We start from the raw sequence: 19,875 nt of genomic DNA, 5'->3' as shown, positions 1-19,875 counted from the left end.
AGCCACAATGCTTAATGCTTAGTTGTAAAACTCAGCAATAATAGTGCTTGGCTACCTGGAAGAGACTAAGGTTGAGATTAGCATGTTAATGGGTGCACAGAGCACAGCAGACATTGCTGGTTGTGTTGCCTCCTTCTTGGAACAGTCACTTGACACACTACATCACAAGGTCTGGCTTGGGCTGCTTCTGCCTTTGCCAGGCTTGAAACCAACATCATCTAGCTCATGTCTGCTTCAGTAGTTTTATAGGGCTCTTTTTGGTTTTGATTTTAGTTTCAGTCATGACCACTTTGCTGTTTCTTGAGAACAAGGCTGGCAGGGGAATACTCTGTTTTATCTACATTTTAAAAATCCTAATTACTTTTTCTTAAAAAAAAACAAACAAACCACATTTTGAGCAATGTCTTGCTTTAAAATAAATCTCACTTTTTCTGTCAGAAACAGATCTTTTGTCATCTATGACAAAGGCCCCTGCAAAGCTGGCTAAATAATGAGTTTTTGAGATATTGCAGCTTGGGCCTGCTCAGAAAAAAACTAATGGGGGCTAGGAAGGACTGTGGTTTATCTTTTTTATTTTTAAATGTGAGCCTGATGGAAAAATAGCACGTGGTTTAAGACCCAGGTTATAATGTTCTTGCACAAAGGCCCCTGGCTGTGGCTGCAGGGTCACCTCGTTCTGGCCTCCCTTGGGCCAGGATGCTGTCACTGTGCCTGGCCCCTCCTTTCCATGGCTGGGTCACCCTTGGGAGCTGATGTCCTTGGCCCATGCATGGAGCTGGGGTTACCTGGGCATGCAGAATCCTGGCTATGAGGAAACAGGGAGGCGTGGAGAGAGGAGGAGAGACAAAACAAAAAAAACACCTAACAGAAAGAAAGGCAATAAAAAAAAAAAAAAAACCAAAAAAAACCCACCAAAACAAAAAACAACAGAAGAGAGGCAGACACCCAGTTTCTCTGCTGGCTGTCTCCAAAATATTTGGTGTTTTTGTTTTCAACCACTGGGGCACTCCTTTCCCTCAGGACTTGTAGGGAAGCCTGGGTGCCCCGAAACTCCCTTGGCACAGCAAACACGCGCTGCATCCACCCCATGCCCGTGGCAGTGACACCATCTGATCCCGGCATTCCCTGCTCCCACTGGGCCTCCAAGGCATGGGGCCAGTGCCCACACTGGTGTCACTGCTGCCCTGTCCTGACCTGTCTCCTCCCTGGTGCACAGGGGTGGCTCAGCGCGCTGCCCACCACAGCATGCATGAGCCACGGAGACTGGATTTGACAGCAGGACTGTCTGTGAAGCCACAGCTCCAAAATGCGATAAAGGAATGGAAAGGGATCCCAAATCCTCATCAAATCTGAGGAAAAAAGGAGATGCCTTCAGTCCTGGATAATTATGCGGAAAGATAAAATGTTCAATTGTAATATCTAGCATGATTGTTTTCTAAGCACCCACTGTAACAAAACCCCTCTGCTCAGCCCTGTAAGGAAAGCTGGTCTCATTTTCTCTTCAGACACCATATTAGACCTTGACCTCTCTGATCTGTGCTTGCCAGCACCCTTGCTCTGGCAGGGAACCCAGCCTGAGAAACTCGCTCGTGCCTGCTGGCCACCATGCTTACTGCATTACTTGCCATGCTGCCTCTTTCTTCATTAATCCTTCCCCTCCCAGTTTTCTCTTCCTCCCCCTTTTTTTTTTTTCTTGTCAAAGCAAGGAGTTTTTAATAGCTGAAGAACGAAAACACCTCCCACGCCTTGCCTTAAAAAAGCTAACTCTCTGTCTTACTCACTCTTTTAGATTTCCAAACCTTCCCTGCTAGCTTAGATGTCTCGTTTGAGGCACTGGTTCCTCAAATGCCAGCATGTGAGTAGAACCTTAATGAGCTATGTAGCTCCAATGGCCTTGAGAGGACAATCCATGTGAATAATTAAAAAAATCAGATGTGGAATGGACGCCGTGGCATTTTGCAGAGGTGGAAAGGTTTTCTGGTTTACATTGTGATTTGACTGGAAAAATAAGATATTACAAAGGACTGTATTCCAGGACGGAGTGGTATCTCCCTTGCAAAAAAATTTTAACAGTAGGCTTGAAGATTTTCAGGGTGCTAAGGTCATAGTGATGCAGATGGATTGATTAAATAACCTTTGAGGCTTCCTCTAACTCTGCTTTTTCGGATTCCCCATAGTGAAATGGAGGAAAAGATAAATTGAAGCAAAGAACAATTGCTTTAGCTTTCTCATTTCCATGAGTGAAACCAAAATGCAATGTGGTTTAACTGTATTGTTCCAAATGATTTTTTAATTTTCTTTGCTTTAAAACATATTAAGCATATCCTTGGCTGCAAGATCACTTGCATCCATGTGAAGTACTCTCTACACAGATTAATTTTAGGTCCTCAAATATTTTCATTACCAAAACAGAATGTCTCCCACTGTCTTTGTGCTGATTCCAGTACCACCAAAATCCCCTGTGCTGTAGATTTGCATCTGTGGGAATTACTCCAAGGACCCAGCTTTATAGTGTGTGGAAACAAGGGCTATTTTGAACCATCAATCCAGCCATGGCTATGTGGAGCTTAGCACAGTTTGCTTCATTCCTGGACTTAGGTTTGCACCCTGCATTGTGTTCCACACTGCTGGAGTGAAATTCCTAGCAACACCCAATTAAAACAAGCACTGAATGTTTACTCCCCATCACTGCCACTGCTTTGACTGCAGTGTAAACGCACCACTAATGACTTGGCCGATGGGAGGGGAAAATGATGTGTCAGAGCCAAGTACAGAACTAGGAATTTGGGCCACCAGCCAGCTGGTTAGATCACAGTGTGTGCCTCTAATGAAACACATTGATTTGTGACTCTTACAATAACATTTTTAGGAAATCACTTCACTGGCTATTTATTTGTGTGTTGGAGCTGCCTGGTCAGGTTGGAAAACTAAAGCAGACACTGTTTACAGAGCAAGAGTAAAATTTTAAGAATGAGATTAATTAATCATTGGAATAACTTTTCTAAGGATGTGATGGGCTCTCCATCATATTCTGGCGCACAGTCAATACCAGATAGCTGTATAAAATATGTGCTATAGCTCTGGTAGGAGTTCTGGGTATCACTAGAGGTGATTATCCAAAGTTATTTGGGTTCTGTTACATCTGAGAGGAGACGATGTTGTTGCAATGGTTCCCCTTGATGATAAAAAGCCCCAGGAGCCTGTGGTAGTCATTGAGTCTGAGTGTTTGTGATTCTGAGTAGAAACAGACTGAGATCTTGTCAGTGGTAGATTTAAAAGCAGCAACAATTTTCATAGAGGAGACTACCAAATTACAAAGGCTCGTTCTGCAGAAGTGGACGCCCTGCCAATCTAGTGGCTGATATAATGTGCTGTGATGATTTAGCGAGCTCAGAAAGAATTAAACCATCAATAAAATGACAGACTTGGTACATTTCAAAGCGTCTGCTAAGATCTCATGGAATTTCTTGGCTACTGCATGCTCAGTCAGACAGAAAGACATGGGGGTAAATCCATGATCACCTTGTAGTATTTCACTGGATGTTTCAGAAGAGCAGATGGGAATAGCGAGCAGTGGATAAGGTAAGCATTTGTCTGCTTGGAGTTTTGTGCAGACCCTTTTCTGGACTGGCACCTCTTTAATATCCTTATAGATCTATGTGTAAATTTGTGGTTTTCTTGTCTGTTTACAGTTCATGGTTAGCAAAATTACATAAATACTATTTTTTTTTCTATGTGCTCCAGTAAACACATCCTAGAGTTTAAGTACTCTGTGAAAAGCAACCCCCTAGCCTTATATATAATATATAGTTTTATGTTTCCTATCCAGAAATTGAGGCACCTAGAATCTTGAGTGAGTCCTCAAAGTCTTTGTTGCTGCATCTGATTTTTTCCTTTTCATGTCTGCTTTCTCTGTGGTTTTTGAGGGTCTGACAACCATAAAGAAAAAAAAGGAGAAAAAAAAGATAAAAAAAGGAAAAAAAATGAAAAAAAAAAATCCAGCCAACGAAGACTTGTTTTGAGAAAAAAAAAAAAAAAGAAGGAAAAAAAAAAGTAGTAAGGTCCAAACTGACTGACTGGTTTGTCCATCTTTAAGATGCATTTTTTCAGTCCAATTCAATCTTTGTTTATGCCACAGTCTCAGTGTCTAGCAACGTAAGCTGATCATCTTAGAAACAGAATTCACCTTTAAATGTGCTTAGACTAGAAAAAAATATGCCTGGTGAGGTCATTTTCAGAGCAAGAGTTAATGCATCATGCAAACAGCTAAATAAAGGTTACAATCTGAGTGGAATTATTCAGAGCTCAGGGAGAAATCTGGCATTTGCAGTCTGTCACTGGGTTTGAGGAGTCTGGCTCTCTCCATGTCACTGTCACTCGGGAGACATCCTGCTTTCTGCACGGCAGTAAGGGAGGGGACTGCGGCTCCGAGTGATCTTCCCGTAAAAACAGCAAAAACGGGAGCGCTGGGAAGTGTCATGTGCGAGGAATGTGTGGAATGAGGGGTGAGTATGAGCCTGTCTTTGTCCAGTTTTCACAGAGCCAGTCTATGGGTGTAAATAGCCACCCTTCCTCCTCTCCTTTTCTCTCCAGGTCAGCTGGAGAGCCAATGTCAGGATAGCAAATGGTCCCTGATATCCCTGGAGCATCGCTGCGTGGGGGGCTGTGGGGAGTCGTGTGCCTCTTGAGACCCACCAATTAAATATTGCAAGTTTGGGGCCCTGTCTGGCAAGGTATCCTCGACCTTCTTGTCCACCAACATCCCTGGGAGTTGAATTTGTCACTTTGGGGCAGGGTACACCCAAGCCAGGGTGTAGATGGTGATAGAGCCAGGATAAAAATGCATCACTCGTCAATGCCCAGGCTTCTTTGGAGTTGGCAATCTCCACAGTGGTGCTGTGTGACGATTTCGGGGGGTTTTGCATTTTGTTTCCTTGTTTGTTTCTGTAAGTCAAGCATTTGGCTGATTGCACAGGAAATCAACTGCTGTGGGCATTCACTTCAATGGGCGAAATTTAAACGAGTCACCAGGGACTGGCTGCTGCTGAGTTCAAAGAGAAAGAGGCATCCAAAAACTCTAGCCAAGCCAAATTATGGTGGGAAATATCAGATACAAAGAGGAGAAAATTGAAGGCACAGCAGGGTGAAAGACAGATACAGTTGATTTTCCTGTCTATAATAGTTCAGATTGAGATGAGGTTAATACAGAAAATTAAAAAAAAACAAACCAACCAACCAAAATCCAAACCAAAACCAGATATAATCCCCACAATTTTGCAAAGGGGACTTTGTTGAACATCAGGAACCATGCGCTGGTGGTTGGTGTTCTATGAGTTGTGTGCAATAATCTGGGGAAATTTAATGTGATACTTAACAAAATATTGTGAAAAGTGTTAGAAAGAATAACTTCATGTAGGGCAGAAGGTGAGCAAAAGCCAAGCTCCTGCAGTCATTCCTCTTTTTTTTTTCTTTTCCCAGTGATTTCAAGTCTTCCCATACTCAGATAATTCCAAGGGACGGATCCATGCCCCATTTCAGAGTCAAGGTAAAGAGTTTGTGTTCATAAAAATGTCAAAAAAAAAAATATATATATAAGGGGAAGGGGGAGGAATTTCAAGGGAAGGAATAGAAGTCTAAACTTCACTGTTGCTTTCCCCTAGCATACATGTGAGCAGCAGAGACTCCTGAAAAGAAGACTAGAGAAAGATTGCCATCTTCTGGAAGGATAAATATCTGCCATTATTCAGAATACTAAATCTGCTATAAGCATATTTTTTAAACCATAGCATATTTCTGATCAATTTATTTCCCAACATGAATTCTTATTCTTATAAAACCAATTCAGTTTAATTTCATTGATGTATATGCCATGAAATCAGCTTTAGAAACTGACAGAGAATCTTGGGTTTTAATGATACTCTCACCAAGCTTAAAATTAGGAAGGTGTTAAGGATTATCAGTAGAGATCGACTTTATTTATTCTTGAGCTCGAAACCAGGCTTTTGTTTTTTGGGTTTTTTTTTTTAACTGGGCATTTAGAAGTTAAATTTAAGGTGTCCAGATGCGGACAGACTGCAAAAAAGAAAGCAAAAAAAAAATCACTCTCCTTTTAAATGGCATCAGCTGTTGCTCTACCTGCTCCAGTAAATTAAGTACATAAGTACATCTGTTTCAAACAGAACCTTTTTATTAATCAAAAACCTGCAGGCGGTCCGGGGAGCACAGGGACATTCAGCATTGCTTTCAGTTAGTCCGTCTTAGAAACGCTTATCCACATTAGAGGAGTTTATGCAGCCACTGGATTAAAATAACCACAGAGCTACTGCCCATTCTGCTCAGGGCAGGGAGGGTCAGGAGCCCGGCATGGCACAGCCCATCTGCTGGACCGTGAACTTCTCTGTCTGCTGCCTGTGCTGTGTGGGGCTGTCACAGGCTGGGCTGTCACCCAGAGCTATTCCTGCACCTGCTCCAGCCTCTGCACTCCAGTGTTGGACACAGGCATGACAATGGATGGACCACTGGTATCCTCTGTCTTGGCAGAGCAGCATGCAGGGAATCTGCCTCCTTCCCTCCCAGTGGTGGTACGAGCCTCACCCGCTTGGCACTGGGCAAAGCGCTTGTGGAGAGGACAGGATGTGTCTTCCTTTGGGATGTTCCCCTCCCTGATGTTCTCCTCCCTTGCAGTTTGATTCAGTGCAGCTCTGCTCCATGGCGTCTAGTACCTTCTCATGAGAGGTGGTGACATCCTTACTTTTCACGGGTTTGATACCACACAGGTATTTTGAGAGCCTTTAAACTTTCAGGACAAGAGCTCAGAGGGGACTTTGTGTCAATGTGTGTCTCTGTCTCTTCTTACTAGGTTCCCAAATTCATCCAATGTGAACAAGCTGGGATTCCCAGTGACCTTCACATTTTGGTAAAAGCTGTCGCTACAAGTGACACTGACAATCTACCTCATTCTCCTATGCTTTGACTGTTGGCTTGACTTGCTGCTGTTTCAAATACCTCCTTCGTGGTAGTGATGCCACAGTGTCAGTCTGCCACTCTGCAGCTCTTCTGCTAAGGGGCTCCTACTGGCATCAAAATTTCCAGTGCCCATGGGGAGAGCTGTATTGGTATCTCTTCAGGGACTGAAATCCTCAGTCCTCAGAGCAGATGCATTTGCGTAAACTTTCCTCCCCCCATTTATTTTATTCTGCCCTTTCTGCAGCTATTGGGTGTGGCCAGGAAGATATCCTAGGATGCTTTTGGTCTTTCCATTCTGCTGGGACAGTGCCCAGTGCAAGGGGTGACCTGATGCCAAGGGTGCTGCCAGTTTCCCAGCTAAAGTCACTCCTCCCCTGTAACACTGGCCAAAGCTGCCATCTTCCTCCATACAAGCTCCCAGATACCTGCCTCATGGGGATGGCTGGAATCTTTCAGTGTTTTAAAGAAACTTTCTACTGAGTTAATACAGGTCACTCTTCTACACTTAATCCCAACACGCCGCAGCAATCGCTTCCCATATAATCTCCCAGAACAGCTGTGCTGTGATTGCATTGTGGATTACAAAATGACCATTTTCCACAAAACAGCTGCTGATCAGAAGGATAGCATTTAATAATCACTGGCGAGGAGAAGGAGGAGGGGACCAGACAAAGGAGGAAGGGATTTTGCAGCAATTGGGTTTCTTGGAGGATATAGAGATGAACAAAACAGCAGACAAAGCATGAGTTCCACTTCTGTGCTGTTCATCCAAATTAACAGGACTTCAAAGACTTGCTGCTGAGGTAAATTCAACTATCATTCCTTTTTGGGGCTATCTAGACATTATGGTTGGTTACTATCAGTGAGTGCTTGTCTTTTGTGGAGGGAAGCTTTTCTAACCATGTTTTCAGGAAGTAGTTCAGATTTGCTTTTCTTTCCATATGTCTTCTGCATCCTTGATCCACTTCCTACTTCTGACTCATTTGTTTCTTGTACTTTTTATGTCTTTTCCTTAACACTCTTCCTGAAATTATACGGCCTTTCAACTACTGTCATAAATCAACTAGAGAGAATATTTTTCCCACTACTGAGGATTTAAATTAGAAAGATGATTTTTGTAAATATTGTGAGTGGAATTTTTTTTTGTTAAATAAAAGCATTAGCAACCCAAAACCTGATGACAGAAAATCTTATCATTAAGCATTGATGAAAAACTGAAAAACTTTGTGGGCTGAAGGTTTCAATTTTCAGGTGAGAAACTGTGGTTTTGAGAAGAGCAATTTTGTCTGCAGTTTCCTTTTCAGTCATAAGCTAAATTTTCCACCAAAAATCTTTCAGTGATAAGTTTGCCACTAATCTTAGTCAGGAACTCTTCCTAGTAGGTGTCTTCTCTGTGAAAATGGTGATATTCAACATGCCTTCAAATCATGAAAGACATTAGTTATGGCATCACTAAGACGTTACCATCTCCAGGGTGCAGAATGAAATGTCCTGCTGAAGAGACAAAAAAACCCCCAAAAAACAGAGTATGAAGCCATACAGTAAAATTTCAGGAGCCGAGTATTATCTTCTTTCAGTGAGGGTTTTCAGGGTCAGGCACTGCTTTCTCAGTGTGATGAGATGCTAATAAGGTCCTGCTTTTCAAGAGGAGCTTCTGCACTGTCTTCGTTGACCGTGATTCCAAGCTTGCTGGGTAGCAGAAAAAATTGGTTCTAAGTGCACCACTTTTATCTGTGGTGCAGTCACAGACAATGCAAAGCTGGGTCTGTGTTGTTTATTTATAGTGATGTCCACAGAATGGTCTTTCTCACACCTTCAGCATTGGGTGAGTCAGTCAAAGTTAAGTGAAGAGGACCCGCAGCAGGCAGCGTCTGTACAAACTGAATCTATTCATGGGTAAATAGATTTTCAGAGTCATAAATAGGAAAGGGTGGGAGTATCTGGATGAAGTTGTGCCAAACATAGGGAGTGCCACGTGGGAAGAGACATGCATTGATTACATGAAAGTTGATGTGTGGGTAGATGACATCTAATCAATCTATGGAGTGTTATTTTGGGGTTCTCAGGAGTCAGTGCAGGGTTTTTCAGGAACCCTAAAGTCTTCATCTTCCCTCTGAGTGAGAAAGTCCCTGGTTCACAAACTGCTTTCTGAATTACTTTAAGTGATGAGATGAAATCAGTAAGAATGTTTGTGGCAACATTCACCCTTATAGGGAAAAAACCTTTGGCACTTTGTGTGTAAGCAAAGACGATGCCATCCCACCACCCTACCAAATTTCTGATGTGCAGATGAGAGCTCAGGTGGAAGGTGCTGCTCTGTGGCTTGTACTTAAGATACCAGGTCTGGATAGCTGGGTGTTCCCTCTGAGCCGGTCACTGCTTTGATGTGTGACCTTCAGTGATTTGGGAACATTTTCCTGCCTTTTCCCACTGAGAAATCACTATACTCTCTGCCTCCCTAGGTACAGTAATGAGCTGCTTGAAAAAGTGTTTTGGGACACTTGGCAGCAAGATTTCTCATTTAATTGAAGGCAGCATTCGTATCTCATGTAAAGGCAACACATGGTATTCGGGGAAGTTGGTTAACTGTTTCTCCCTGTCATCTCTGAGATGGATGAATGTGATGTTCCTTTCGTTTTGCTCACGTGCTCAGGCACCTCAATGCACTCAGCCCTGCTATGTCACCCTCTCTTCCCCAGTACAGATATTCAGAATACTTTGCTGAATATGGTTGAAGCTGACCAGGTCCACTGCCCTGGCTTTCAAGGAATGGTTCTTCCGTGCTGGGTGAGCTGTTGGAATGTTGTGAGGAGGGCAGAGTGCTCATACCCCTCCCCACAGCTGCATGCTGGGAAAAGGTGGGATTCATGAGGCTGTGCGGGACAAGTGGCCGGTGTGATGGTCTCTCCTATCTGTGCATTGTAGATGGAGCTGCTGAAGGGACTGCCGTTGCACCGTACTTTCCTGGCTGTCATCCTGAACCTGCTGGCTCTCACCCTCTCCACCACAGCCTTGCTGGGCAGCTACTGGTGCACCGGGACTCAAAAAGTACCCAAGCCTTTGTGTGGGAAGAGCAAAGCCTCCCAGTGCGTGGGTGTCCCCATGCCATCTGATGCAGACACCGGCAATGTTTCCTCTGAGGACACAGTGCACTACAGCTGGGAGACCGGGGATGACCGCTTTGCCTTCAGATACTTCCACACAGGGATGTGGCTTTCCTGTGAAGAGAGCATGGAAGGGCCAGGTAGTGTTTTGCTCAGGCAGCCGCACCTTATTGCCTTGTATTTACTCCACACAAGTTTGAAACTGAAAGGTGGAAGGCTGAGGAGACGTGGGAGAAAAGTATTCTTCCTTTTCCTAGATGGTATCAGCCCTGTGCATTGGTGCAGTCAATATATTTCTGTCCTTCACTGGAATTTCTGTCCTTCACAGAGCAGGGAAGTGGGGAGTGGTTGTCTCTGGTGTGCCCTTTGATCCAGAATACGGCCTGTGAAGTGTAAGTGATGGTGGTGGTGGCAGTGACTTTATGTTAGCACTGTTCATCCTGATGGGAATTTCCATGAGCCTCCTTTCCCTTTCCCCATATTTCCATTCCTATACACAGCTTACTTCAAGCTCCTCAGGGTAAATTTGTGCGTGTCCTCTCAGAAATCTAAGTACAGTGATTTTATGCAGATGATAATTTTCAGCTATCACTGTGAGGACTACAATAGTTGGCATTCTTAAATCATCAAACTGAGTAGTTTTGTGTTATTAAACAGAGACTGGGCTTTTCTTAAAAAACAGAGAAAGGGAATTACTGCCTTATAGATACAGAGAAAACCTGGAGGATCTCAACCCAAAGGAACTAAAGCTAGGAGGTAAATTAACCTAAGGATTAGAGCTGCAATATTGTAATTGTTTTTAGTTTTTGTGATATTGTGACAGATTTCATTAGTGGTTTTTGACCATGTGGGCTGGCACTGTAAATCCTGAAGTGCCAGGGACTGGTTGTGCAACCTGTACTAGAACCCTTTGGTGCTTCCCTTCACCTGTGATGTGTTCCTGCCCAGACCTGCTCAAGTCCTTCTGCTGAAACCTGTGCCACACCAGCACAGGTGGGTGCTCTGGAGTGCTCAGATGCCCTTTGCTGCCTGGCACACATATCAAGGATCAGAACTAATCCAGAAGGTGGCCAACACAGAGATTTGTATCTAAAAATAGAGTGATGAAAGTCACTTTCATCAGGGCCATCCCCCTGAGCCCACCACCCTCCCTTCAGCTCTGCCCAAGTACAAACATCTCACCTTCTTTAACTAAGCCATCCTTCCAGAATAGTATTTTTCATCTCTGTTTCTGTCAGTTTGAAAATAAATAACTGGTGAAGAAAAGCAGACAGGAGGAGGGGTTGGAGCAGAAGGGAAAGTGCTTGAAACTCTCATGTCCTCACAAGTGGGCTGCTTTTTGTTATGAGCATTTCCAGAAGGGCTGTGGAAGGAGATGTGTTTATTTAGGGCCGGTTTGGACTGGGTTGTGTTTCCATGATGCTTGTGGGAATGAAACTACATCCCTGGACTGATTTCTCTAAACTACTTTTCTGTTCACTGGGCAGTCCTGGAATAACCCCAGTGCCTGAAGGAACAGAGAAAGTATGTAACATCTGGATCACAGCAAAACACAGGATAGAGCACGGGATAGAGCACGGGATAGAAGCACAGTCAGTCTCAGTCTCCTGCTTCCTGTAAATCACCCACCCATTACTGTGCATCTTTGAAGCAACTGCATGGACAATAAAAACAACAAGGAAGGGACTACTCTGAACAAAAGGAGTTTGAGTTGAGCTGGAGAAAGGATTTCATTTTCAGGCTAATCGCAGGATCAGTTTAGATGAGCCATTACTGAATATCCTCATTAAAGTTCTAGGTGAAGTAGCAAATTGCAAGTTAATGAGAACCGCAGATGGCACTAAACTGGGTAGCATCCTGAGAGCTGTGGATGACAGAAGTAGCACAGGAGATTTGGAAAGATTAGAACTGGGGATTGAAATTAAGAAAATTAGACTCTTACATGAAGCGGAAAAGTCTGGGAGAAAATACTGCGCCAAGTGGAGGAGAGGACCCTCAAATGCAGTAATGCAGTATGCAGGGACAGGGACTTACAGATAATAATGATGGACCCTCAGCTGAGACAGTAGTTTGCCAAAGCAAATATTAACACAATTTGTTGAAATAGCATGCCTAATATGTGAGGACCAAGGACCATATTTCTGTATGAGTCTCTGCCACAGAAGGGGGACATGCATCTCTGTCACAAAGTATTTTACTTGGGAAGTTCTTTTTTTGCTTTCTTCTTTGAGAAGCAGTGCTAGAAATGCTCTTCTGAGATTAGGGTATGTGGGAATTCAGCAGAAGTGATGGATCTGCAGTCTGTTACAAGCTACACCCTTAATAGACCTCATCATCAGTAATGTTGTGAATGAGTAGCAACAGATTTTTATATTCAACAGAGGCCAGAAAGATTTACGAATTGCTGAAGCTTTTTTTTCTGAAAAGGTAATTTCTAGTTTTGCAGGCAAATGCTGCCTTCCCATCCTCTGCTTCAGTGAAGGTCTGGAAACATAGAAAAAGACCAGAGGTGAGAAGGTCTGATGGGTAGATTCAGGGATGAATGGATGTATGCACTAAAAAGAAAGTGAGATGAAGAGATTTTCATTTCCCTGTGTTCCCTGCATTGTTTTATAAACTAAAAGCTTTGGTTTTGTGTTTCAGAAGAGAAATGCCGCAGTTTTATTGAGCTTTCACCACCAGCAGAGAGAGGTAAGAGCAAACCCCAGTACTTCACTGTAGCTGCACAATTCATCTTCTAGGAACAGGGGACCTGCAGCATTTTGCCTGTGTGGGGACAGCAGGGTGGGTCCCCAAAGAGCCAAGTATGAAATCCTGTCGTCATGGCTGCTAAAAGAGCAAAGATTTCCTCCCAGATGTTCGCATAAACCGCTGCCATTTGTGAAGTCAGTGCTAGAAACCTCAGATTCCCTCCAGTATGAGGTGGGATTTCCCTCGTGCAGTGAGTTGCCTGGTCTGGGGTTGTCATCTTGCTGTAGTAAAGGGGAAGAGGATGGATGCAGCCTCAGGGCAGTCCCTCCTACAGAGGCTACATGTTAACTCAGTGCTTTAGTTTTGGGGTCTAATACGATGAATCTGGAAGCTGAATCACCTCTTACTTTGTGGTAAGTGAACAGGACATCTGAAAATTACGCTTTCAAGGTGAAGTCCCTGCCTCATTAAATACAAAACTACATTTGGGTAGGAGAGATGACTCCTCCTGTCATTGTTGCATGTTTCAAATCACCCTGTGGATAGCTTCAGTATGTACATATATATGTAAGTGTCCATATGCTACAGAGATTCTACTTATTGAAGGCTTTTCAATCGGTGTGGGCTTGCTAACTATTCCCTGAGATGGAGGCTGGAGACAAATTTCGGAAGATGTTCATATATGAAGGGAAAGGCCTGGGGTGCAAAGCCTGTCACAGCATTCAAACCCTGAAAGCAAGGGTGTAATAAATGCTGGGGATTTGCAAGCACCATTTTCACCCTTTCCTGCACAAAGTATAATCTCAACATGACCGGTGCAGGTGCCGTTGTATGGCTGGGTTAGCCCTGCACAAGGGGGTGTGACTGCTGACTGTGGGATGGGCTGGCTGAGCTGGGTGTGTGCAGAGCAGCTCCACAGTACACAGGCAACATTACAAGACCAAATTACACATCATCAGTGGGAAGCCTGAACTCACAAGGAAAATTATGCAGAGGTCTCTGTGTATGTGTGGTGCCTGCAACCTCCGGAATACTTTTGACAGTCTGACCTTTAATGAAATATTCTCCTTGGTGGTGCTGCAGCAAGCAAGCCAGCTTCTTTAAACAGGGAATGCAGCTCGTCTATTTGTGCTAAAGAGCTGGTTGACTCTACGGCACTAATGATGTTGGGTATTCAAGTCAGTGCCACATTAATGAGGGTTTTCTTCACACTCCTTTTCCCCAGCTAAATGTCTCCTCTACAGCCATTAATAGTTGCTAACAGTAGTGTTCACAGTGCTGCTTCATTTGTCAGATTAATGTTTCTTCCTCAGTGGATCCTGTGCTTTTCCACAGCCCAGCATTACAGAGTGCCTTTCTTCATCCTCCTTCAGTTCTTATGCAGAGCTGTAGAACTCAGCTCAGCTATGGACTCCAGTATGACTTAAATCCCACTCAAAATCCCAGCATGAAAGTACCTGCACTCTGTTCAAGAAGCAGGGTGGGCAGACAGTGTTACTGCCCTGGCTGGATATCAACCCCAAGGAACATACTTTCATTTTAGTTGGGGTTTCAGTGAGAAATGCAGGTTTGCAAGAGGCTTCCTGAATTCCAGAGGCCATGTCCCAGACTGTCATGGATGCACCATATAGTTCTTAAATTGTTGAGTCCCAGGTTAAAGTTGTTCGCTTTTGTTGTTGTGATTAGAGCTTGGATGTGTTTGTGGCCAATCTATGACCATTAGATTTTATGCTAATAGTCAACAGCTTCCCCTGTCTTTTCCCCTTTGCTTTCCTCCTTGCTGTTTATGAATAATGCTGGCATGTTTACAGAGGCCATTTTAGATCCCCTCAGCTGTGTCATGCTAGAGGAGCCAAGCCATCCTCTGTGACATGCCCTCTGTCCCATACAGCACCCATTGATCCCTTGTTCACAGGCTGGGGAGATTGCTCTTGGGTGTTTGCTATATTCCTTCGTTGTCTTCTATCCAAAGGACATCCTTTCAGGATTGGATTGGGAGAGGGGAGTACTCTTTCTTGAACATGCTTGCATCCTGTATTCCTGGCAGGAATCCTGTGGCTGTCACTGGGATCAGAGATGCTGTACATCAGCTTGCTGCTCATCAGCTTCATCCTCCTGATGGTGGAAATTCTGCATACTGGCAATCCTGTCTGCGGGATGAAGCTCAATGCTTTTGCTGCTGTCTCCTCAGTGCTGTCAGGTAAGTGTATTCCTGTAGTCTTGGAATCTCAGCACTGGAGAGCCTGCTTTTCCACTCAAGCCTGAAGTATGCTGCTCTGGCTCCTGCTGTAACTTCTTTGCTTTGTCCTTTGTATCCAGGTCTCCTTGGGATGGTGGCACACATGATGTACACTCAAGTCTTCCAGGCAACAGTTAATCTGGGACCGGAGGACTGGAGGCCGCACACATGGGACTATGGCTGGGCATTCTAGTACGTGAGCTCTGAAGCCATCTTCACCCCAAACCTTTAGAGCTTCAGTCATGCCACCCGCTTCCTCCTCCTTTCTTGACCTTCTGTGTGTTCCAAAGACAGGTGTACCAAGGTTCTCCTACTACTAATCTCCCGTCTTTGCCTCACCCTGTTTTAATAAATGGTGGCTGAGCTACTTAAATGAATAGTTACCAAAGGACTGGGAAAACAATGGGGTCACACCTAAACAATTGCCTTCATCCCTGCTGACTAATTAGGCTTGCCCCTCTGCTGGTTTGCCCTGTTTGGTCTCAATTCTTCCCTGTGTGCAGAGGCCAGTGTCAAACACACCTTGTTTTTCTGCAACTTTAACAAGTTGCATGCTGGTTTGGCATCTTCACTAACCAATGTTGGGCCAGAGGGCCTATTCCTGCAACACCAAGCCTAGACGTAAACCTAAAGGTGTGGGCACAGCTCAGACCCCAGCCAGCAGCCACACCATCTTCTCCAGTGCTGGCCCAGCCACATAATGGCAGCTGTGCTGGAGGCAAAGGGCATCTTCAGATGGTACTACATGCAGGAAGGAGGGAAAGCAGGCAGTACACCACAGTGTCACTTGTGAGCCAGGAAGAGGAGCTGTGAAAACCAGGTGGCTCAGTGTATCCTTTCTCTAAAGGATAAAGCAGCCAAGCACAGTGGACATGACATACCTGACCTGAAAAACAGTTGGATGAGCCTTGCAGGTGCCCATGGAAAGTGCACGTTCAATTTCAATGCTGTATTGATGGTGACCACATTGATTCTTAAACACTCCAGTGCCATGTGCCACCCGTGGACATCTAATGCCAGGATGGCAATTTGGTTACACTCAGGTAAACAAGCCTCATGCACACTAAGACACTGAGAGCCTAGCAATACAGAACTTGCTTCCAAGCTGTGCTCCCTTGCTCTGACCAGTTACAGATGTTCCTGCTGCCCTTTTCCCTGTGTCACTCACTTCCCTGTCATGGGGATGACCAATATTTAACTTACTGATCTGAGAGTCTTGTGGTGGGATAACCCCTAAGAACTGTAATGCTATGAGCCTTAGTCACTCTAGTTCATGTCTGTGCCCAGAAGATTCTGCCTGGCAAATCAGGGAGAATTGGGGTGTGTCATGGTGTTCCTAACTCTACATGCTTTTCACAGCACGTTCTTCTATGTGTCTCTGGCAGCATGGCCTGGGCCTCCTTTACCTGCTGCATGGCCTCTGCTGTCACCACTCTCAATACCTACACCAAGACGATACTGGAGTTCAAAAGGAACCACATCAAGGGATTTGATGGGACTCTCAAGGATCACCCTCAGCATCACCAGTGCTTCATACAGCAAATAAGCAGCTACTATGAGCCCAAAGGGAAGGTCTTCCGTTCAGTCTCTGAGGGAGTTGACTTCTACACTGATCTGCAGCAGAAAATGCTACAGCGGGAACCAGAGCTGGACCTGGATGAAGTCTTGGGCCAGACAATCGGAGAGGATCGCTGTTAGGGATGAGTGTACAGGGACAGAGCAGCGGGGTTTGAGAGGAACAAGTGCTCTGAACCAAGCACTGACCACTGTTAGCAGGTTTTGGGGAGCTCTTCCAGTCTCTAAAGGGAGTAAGGAGGCAGGCACGGGGTCAGGGCAACTAGAGTAGAAGTTTGGGAGTCCTCCCTAGTCATATACAGTGCGATGGGTGCCCTCCTCTGACAAGGGTGAAACTGGAAGGACATGCTGGTGCCAGCTGTCTCCAAGTACTTTCAGAGTTGAGTCAGATGTCCTAATCCCAGTATTGCACTGGGGAACAGATAGTCAGCACCATCCAGATGGCAAACTGCTCTGCTGGGTGGTGTCACACTGACCTTCCGTCAGCACCTCCAGTTCAGTGCTGTGGTGAAGGCCATCGGTGTTCATATTGATCAGCTGTCACCCTCTCTGAACACCCTGTTTATTCTTAATTTCCAGGCCCAAACTCTTCTCCCTGCCCCCAGATTAAAAGTCCTGCTACAGTAGGAACAGGGGGTAGCTTTCAGACCTCTCCTCCTCCTTCCTATCTGTAATGACTCCCACATGTTCCCTTCTTCCTTTTAGCCCAAAAATCTCCCATTCTGAGGTACTTTGCTGTCTGCCTCTTTTTACTGTTTCTTCATAACCATTAAGAATTTGGCATAACTTTTGCTTTTTATGTTACTTCTATTCATCTGTTCCTTTTTGTCCATTGTAAAAATATTGCAAACAACCCCTGAATCAAAGCCCCAAGCAAACTCATAGTCTCTCAAAGGTGAAGCACTAGTTCACATGACACATGACGCTGTACACAGTATTTATTTTGTTTCACTGCAGTTCAAATACATTTTTCCAACAATATACACACAGACTCTTTATTTACAGTGGGGTTGGGGGGGGTGTGGGCAGGGTGAATTCACATTAAGGAGGAGCTAACATCACTGCTCTTGAATATCAGTTCTCTCAGGAAGAATCTCAGAAGTAACTACTTAGGTAACAGCCGATTCACCTTTCCCAGCAAGGTGCTGGCTGGACAGGAGGGAAGAAACACTCCTGTTTAATCCCTCATACGTTACTGGTCCTCACACTTCCAGTCCTATTATGCAGCTCTATTAACTGACACTAGCTCTATTATAAACACTAAACCCTGTCTGGAGGAAAACGCCAGGCCTAGAGCCATTGCTACAGTTGTGCTAATATATACAAAGCTATTTACACAAAAATACCATTAAACATATACAAACTGTTCACAGCTCTGACATTAGGAGATCAGGGCCCAAAGACCAGCCTTGGGGCTTGCAGCTAAACCTGAAGGGCTATCCTGGAAGATTTATATAGAAATGTGGGATGATGGAAAGGGTGATACAGCAAAGGGAGGTGTCAAGGGCCCAGGAGAGCAAACCATGGCTAATGTGGCCATCTGGAAGGAGGGTCAAAGTCTGCTGTCACCTCATAATTCATGAGGAAATGTGGGGAGGCTGGAAGGGCACATGCTAGACAGAAAAGTCCTTTGCAATCCTCCTCGCAGCCTGGCTCTGTTTAATGTCAAAGGCCAGGCTTGGAATGGCATACTAGGAAAGGAGTTCCTATATTGTTGCCCTAAACTACCGGTGGGGAACTACTGGGGCACCAAATTGTTTCACTTTTATATGGTCTTTTCTACTATAAGAAAATTCATACAGATGCTCCTCAAATGCAACAGAGAATAATGACACACTCTGGGACAGAGTGGGACACACCTAATACACTGTGAACAAATGCGTCCCAGGGATAGCTTGCTCCTTCTGAAGCTGCACACAGGGCTGGGCTGGCAAGGGAATGGCAATATTGAGCTCAGAATAGGGTTAAAATGGACAAAAAAGCTTTCTAGTTCTAGTTTCTGTCTCTGTCTGAACCTCTAAACCCTGGAGCAGCAGCATAAGAATCAGCTTTTCTGTGACAAGACTGAGGAACATTTGGGATCTGCTGGACCTCGTATCCCAAGGGTGGTATGATACATTGGCAAAGGGAGACTCTGCCCATTGGACTGCAGTGTGATGTTACAGTGATAATGTGGGTTCATACAAACCTTAAGGATGGAGAAAAACAAGCTGTGAACCTTTCACTTCTACATCACCCACATATGCCTGAACTTGGTGTCCTGAACTTGGAACTGGGAAAGAAAGACACAAGTGCAAGGGGCTGGCAAATGCTGTGGAGACCATCTTTCTCTAGATCAGGTAACTCAGCCAGAGAACTAGCTTGTTTGTGAGTCTGGCAACAGCTTGGACAAGAGAGCTGAGAACACAGGAGAAGTCATAGATAAGACTAAACCTGCAGGAGCCAGAGGCTTCTCTCCAAAAATGAAAAGATTAAGGGTGTCCTTTAGCCACACCACTTGCCTTGACTCATCATGGCCCACTCTCGGCATAGAGCTTGTTAGACTGCTTGGGAACACTGTTTGGACATAAAAAGGTGTGTCCTAAATCTCACTCATAAATTAAACATACAAAAAATATACATACATTGTATAAATTAACACATATATATATAAAGCCTGATTTTATATATATATGTATATAACCTTTAAATTCACATTTCTGTGTTACCTGGAAGGAAGCATGCAAGAACAGCATACGGAGTGGGAGTTGCTGAACAAGGCTTCTCTGGTACAGAACAGGTCTGCCTAGGACAAACCTGCCTCCAGCAGCATTGCCCAGAGAGCTGAAGAAAGGGGAAGTGCTTTTAGACCCCATTCCCTCTATATAGCCATTTTCCTGAAGATACACAGCAGCTTCCTATATTCCCAATACAGCCACAGGTCCAACCAACATCTGAGGAACCACCAGGCTAGAGCTGAAGAAGGAAAAGCAAACAAACATTAAAGCCAAAATCTATTATCATCCACTCTGGTAAAGTCAGCAACAGGACCTGGGCACCACTATATGGAGGACCCTTGCTTGCCCATGTCAAAACAAGTGATCTCAGTCCCACCTCTCTAATCCCTCTGCAAGTCTCTCAGTATCTTATGATCATCATCCCTGCTCCATTCTAAGATCCTGTGCTGTGTTCAACTGCCTAAGTACATCTTTGCTTCACAATCTGTCCATCTTGTGCCCAAAGGGGCAACCAGTCATCTTGCTAACAGTCATTTTGCAACCTACCAGTCTCTTTCCATCCCAAAGAGCACCTTAACTGTGT

General features: G+C 44.6%; 2 protein-coding genes and 1 long non-coding RNA gene across 4 annotated transcripts in view; 2 read left to right on the top strand and 1 right to left on the bottom strand.

The window, feature by feature from the left end:
- The first annotated feature begins 3,384 nt into the window (after positions 1-3,384).
- Positions 3,385-6,215, top strand: LOC127059085 (uncharacterized). Its single transcript, XR_007776526.1, has 5 exons — positions 3,385-3,582; positions 4,331-4,505; positions 4,594-4,733; positions 5,479-5,545; positions 5,661-6,215. It is a non-coding gene; the product is annotated as an uncharacterized LOC127059085 (long non-coding RNA).
- A 3,460-nt stretch (positions 6,216-9,675) lies between these two features.
- Positions 9,676-18,394, top strand: GSG1 (germ cell associated 1). 2 transcript variants are annotated; one of them, XM_018910032.2, is made up of 6 exons: positions 9,676-9,753; positions 9,892-10,210; positions 12,714-12,761; positions 14,809-14,961; positions 15,081-15,192; positions 16,386-18,394. In XM_018910032.2, the coding sequence occupies exons 1-6, from the start codon at positions 9,694-9,696 to the stop codon at positions 16,696-16,698; spliced, it is 1,005 nt and encodes a 334-aa protein (XP_018765577.2). In that variant the 5' UTR covers positions 9,676-9,693; the 3' UTR covers positions 16,699-18,394. The 2 variants fall into 2 exon arrangements, with proteins under 2 accessions (XP_018765577.2, XP_050825638.1); XM_050969681.1 differs by having other exon boundaries at positions 16,360-16,631.
- Positions 17,496-19,875, bottom strand: part of FAM234B (family with sequence similarity 234 member B) — a 21,957-nt gene continuing 19,577 nt past the window's right edge. Inside the window, exon 13 of the mRNA XM_030237849.2 lies at positions 17,496-19,530. Within this exon, the coding sequence (XP_030093709.1) occupies positions 19,525-19,530 (6 nt within the window). The 3' untranslated portion in view covers positions 17,496-19,524. The remainder of the gene's footprint in view (positions 19,531-19,875) is intronic.

Source organism: Serinus canaria, chromosome 1A, assembly GCF_022539315.1.
Source record: "Serinus canaria isolate serCan28SL12 chromosome 1A, serCan2020, whole genome shotgun sequence".
Taxonomy (NCBI): Eukaryota; Metazoa; Chordata; class Aves; order Passeriformes; family Fringillidae; genus Serinus; species Serinus canaria.
Note: the sequence above shows the minus strand (reverse complement) of the source record. Positions and strands in the feature narration are given on the sequence as shown.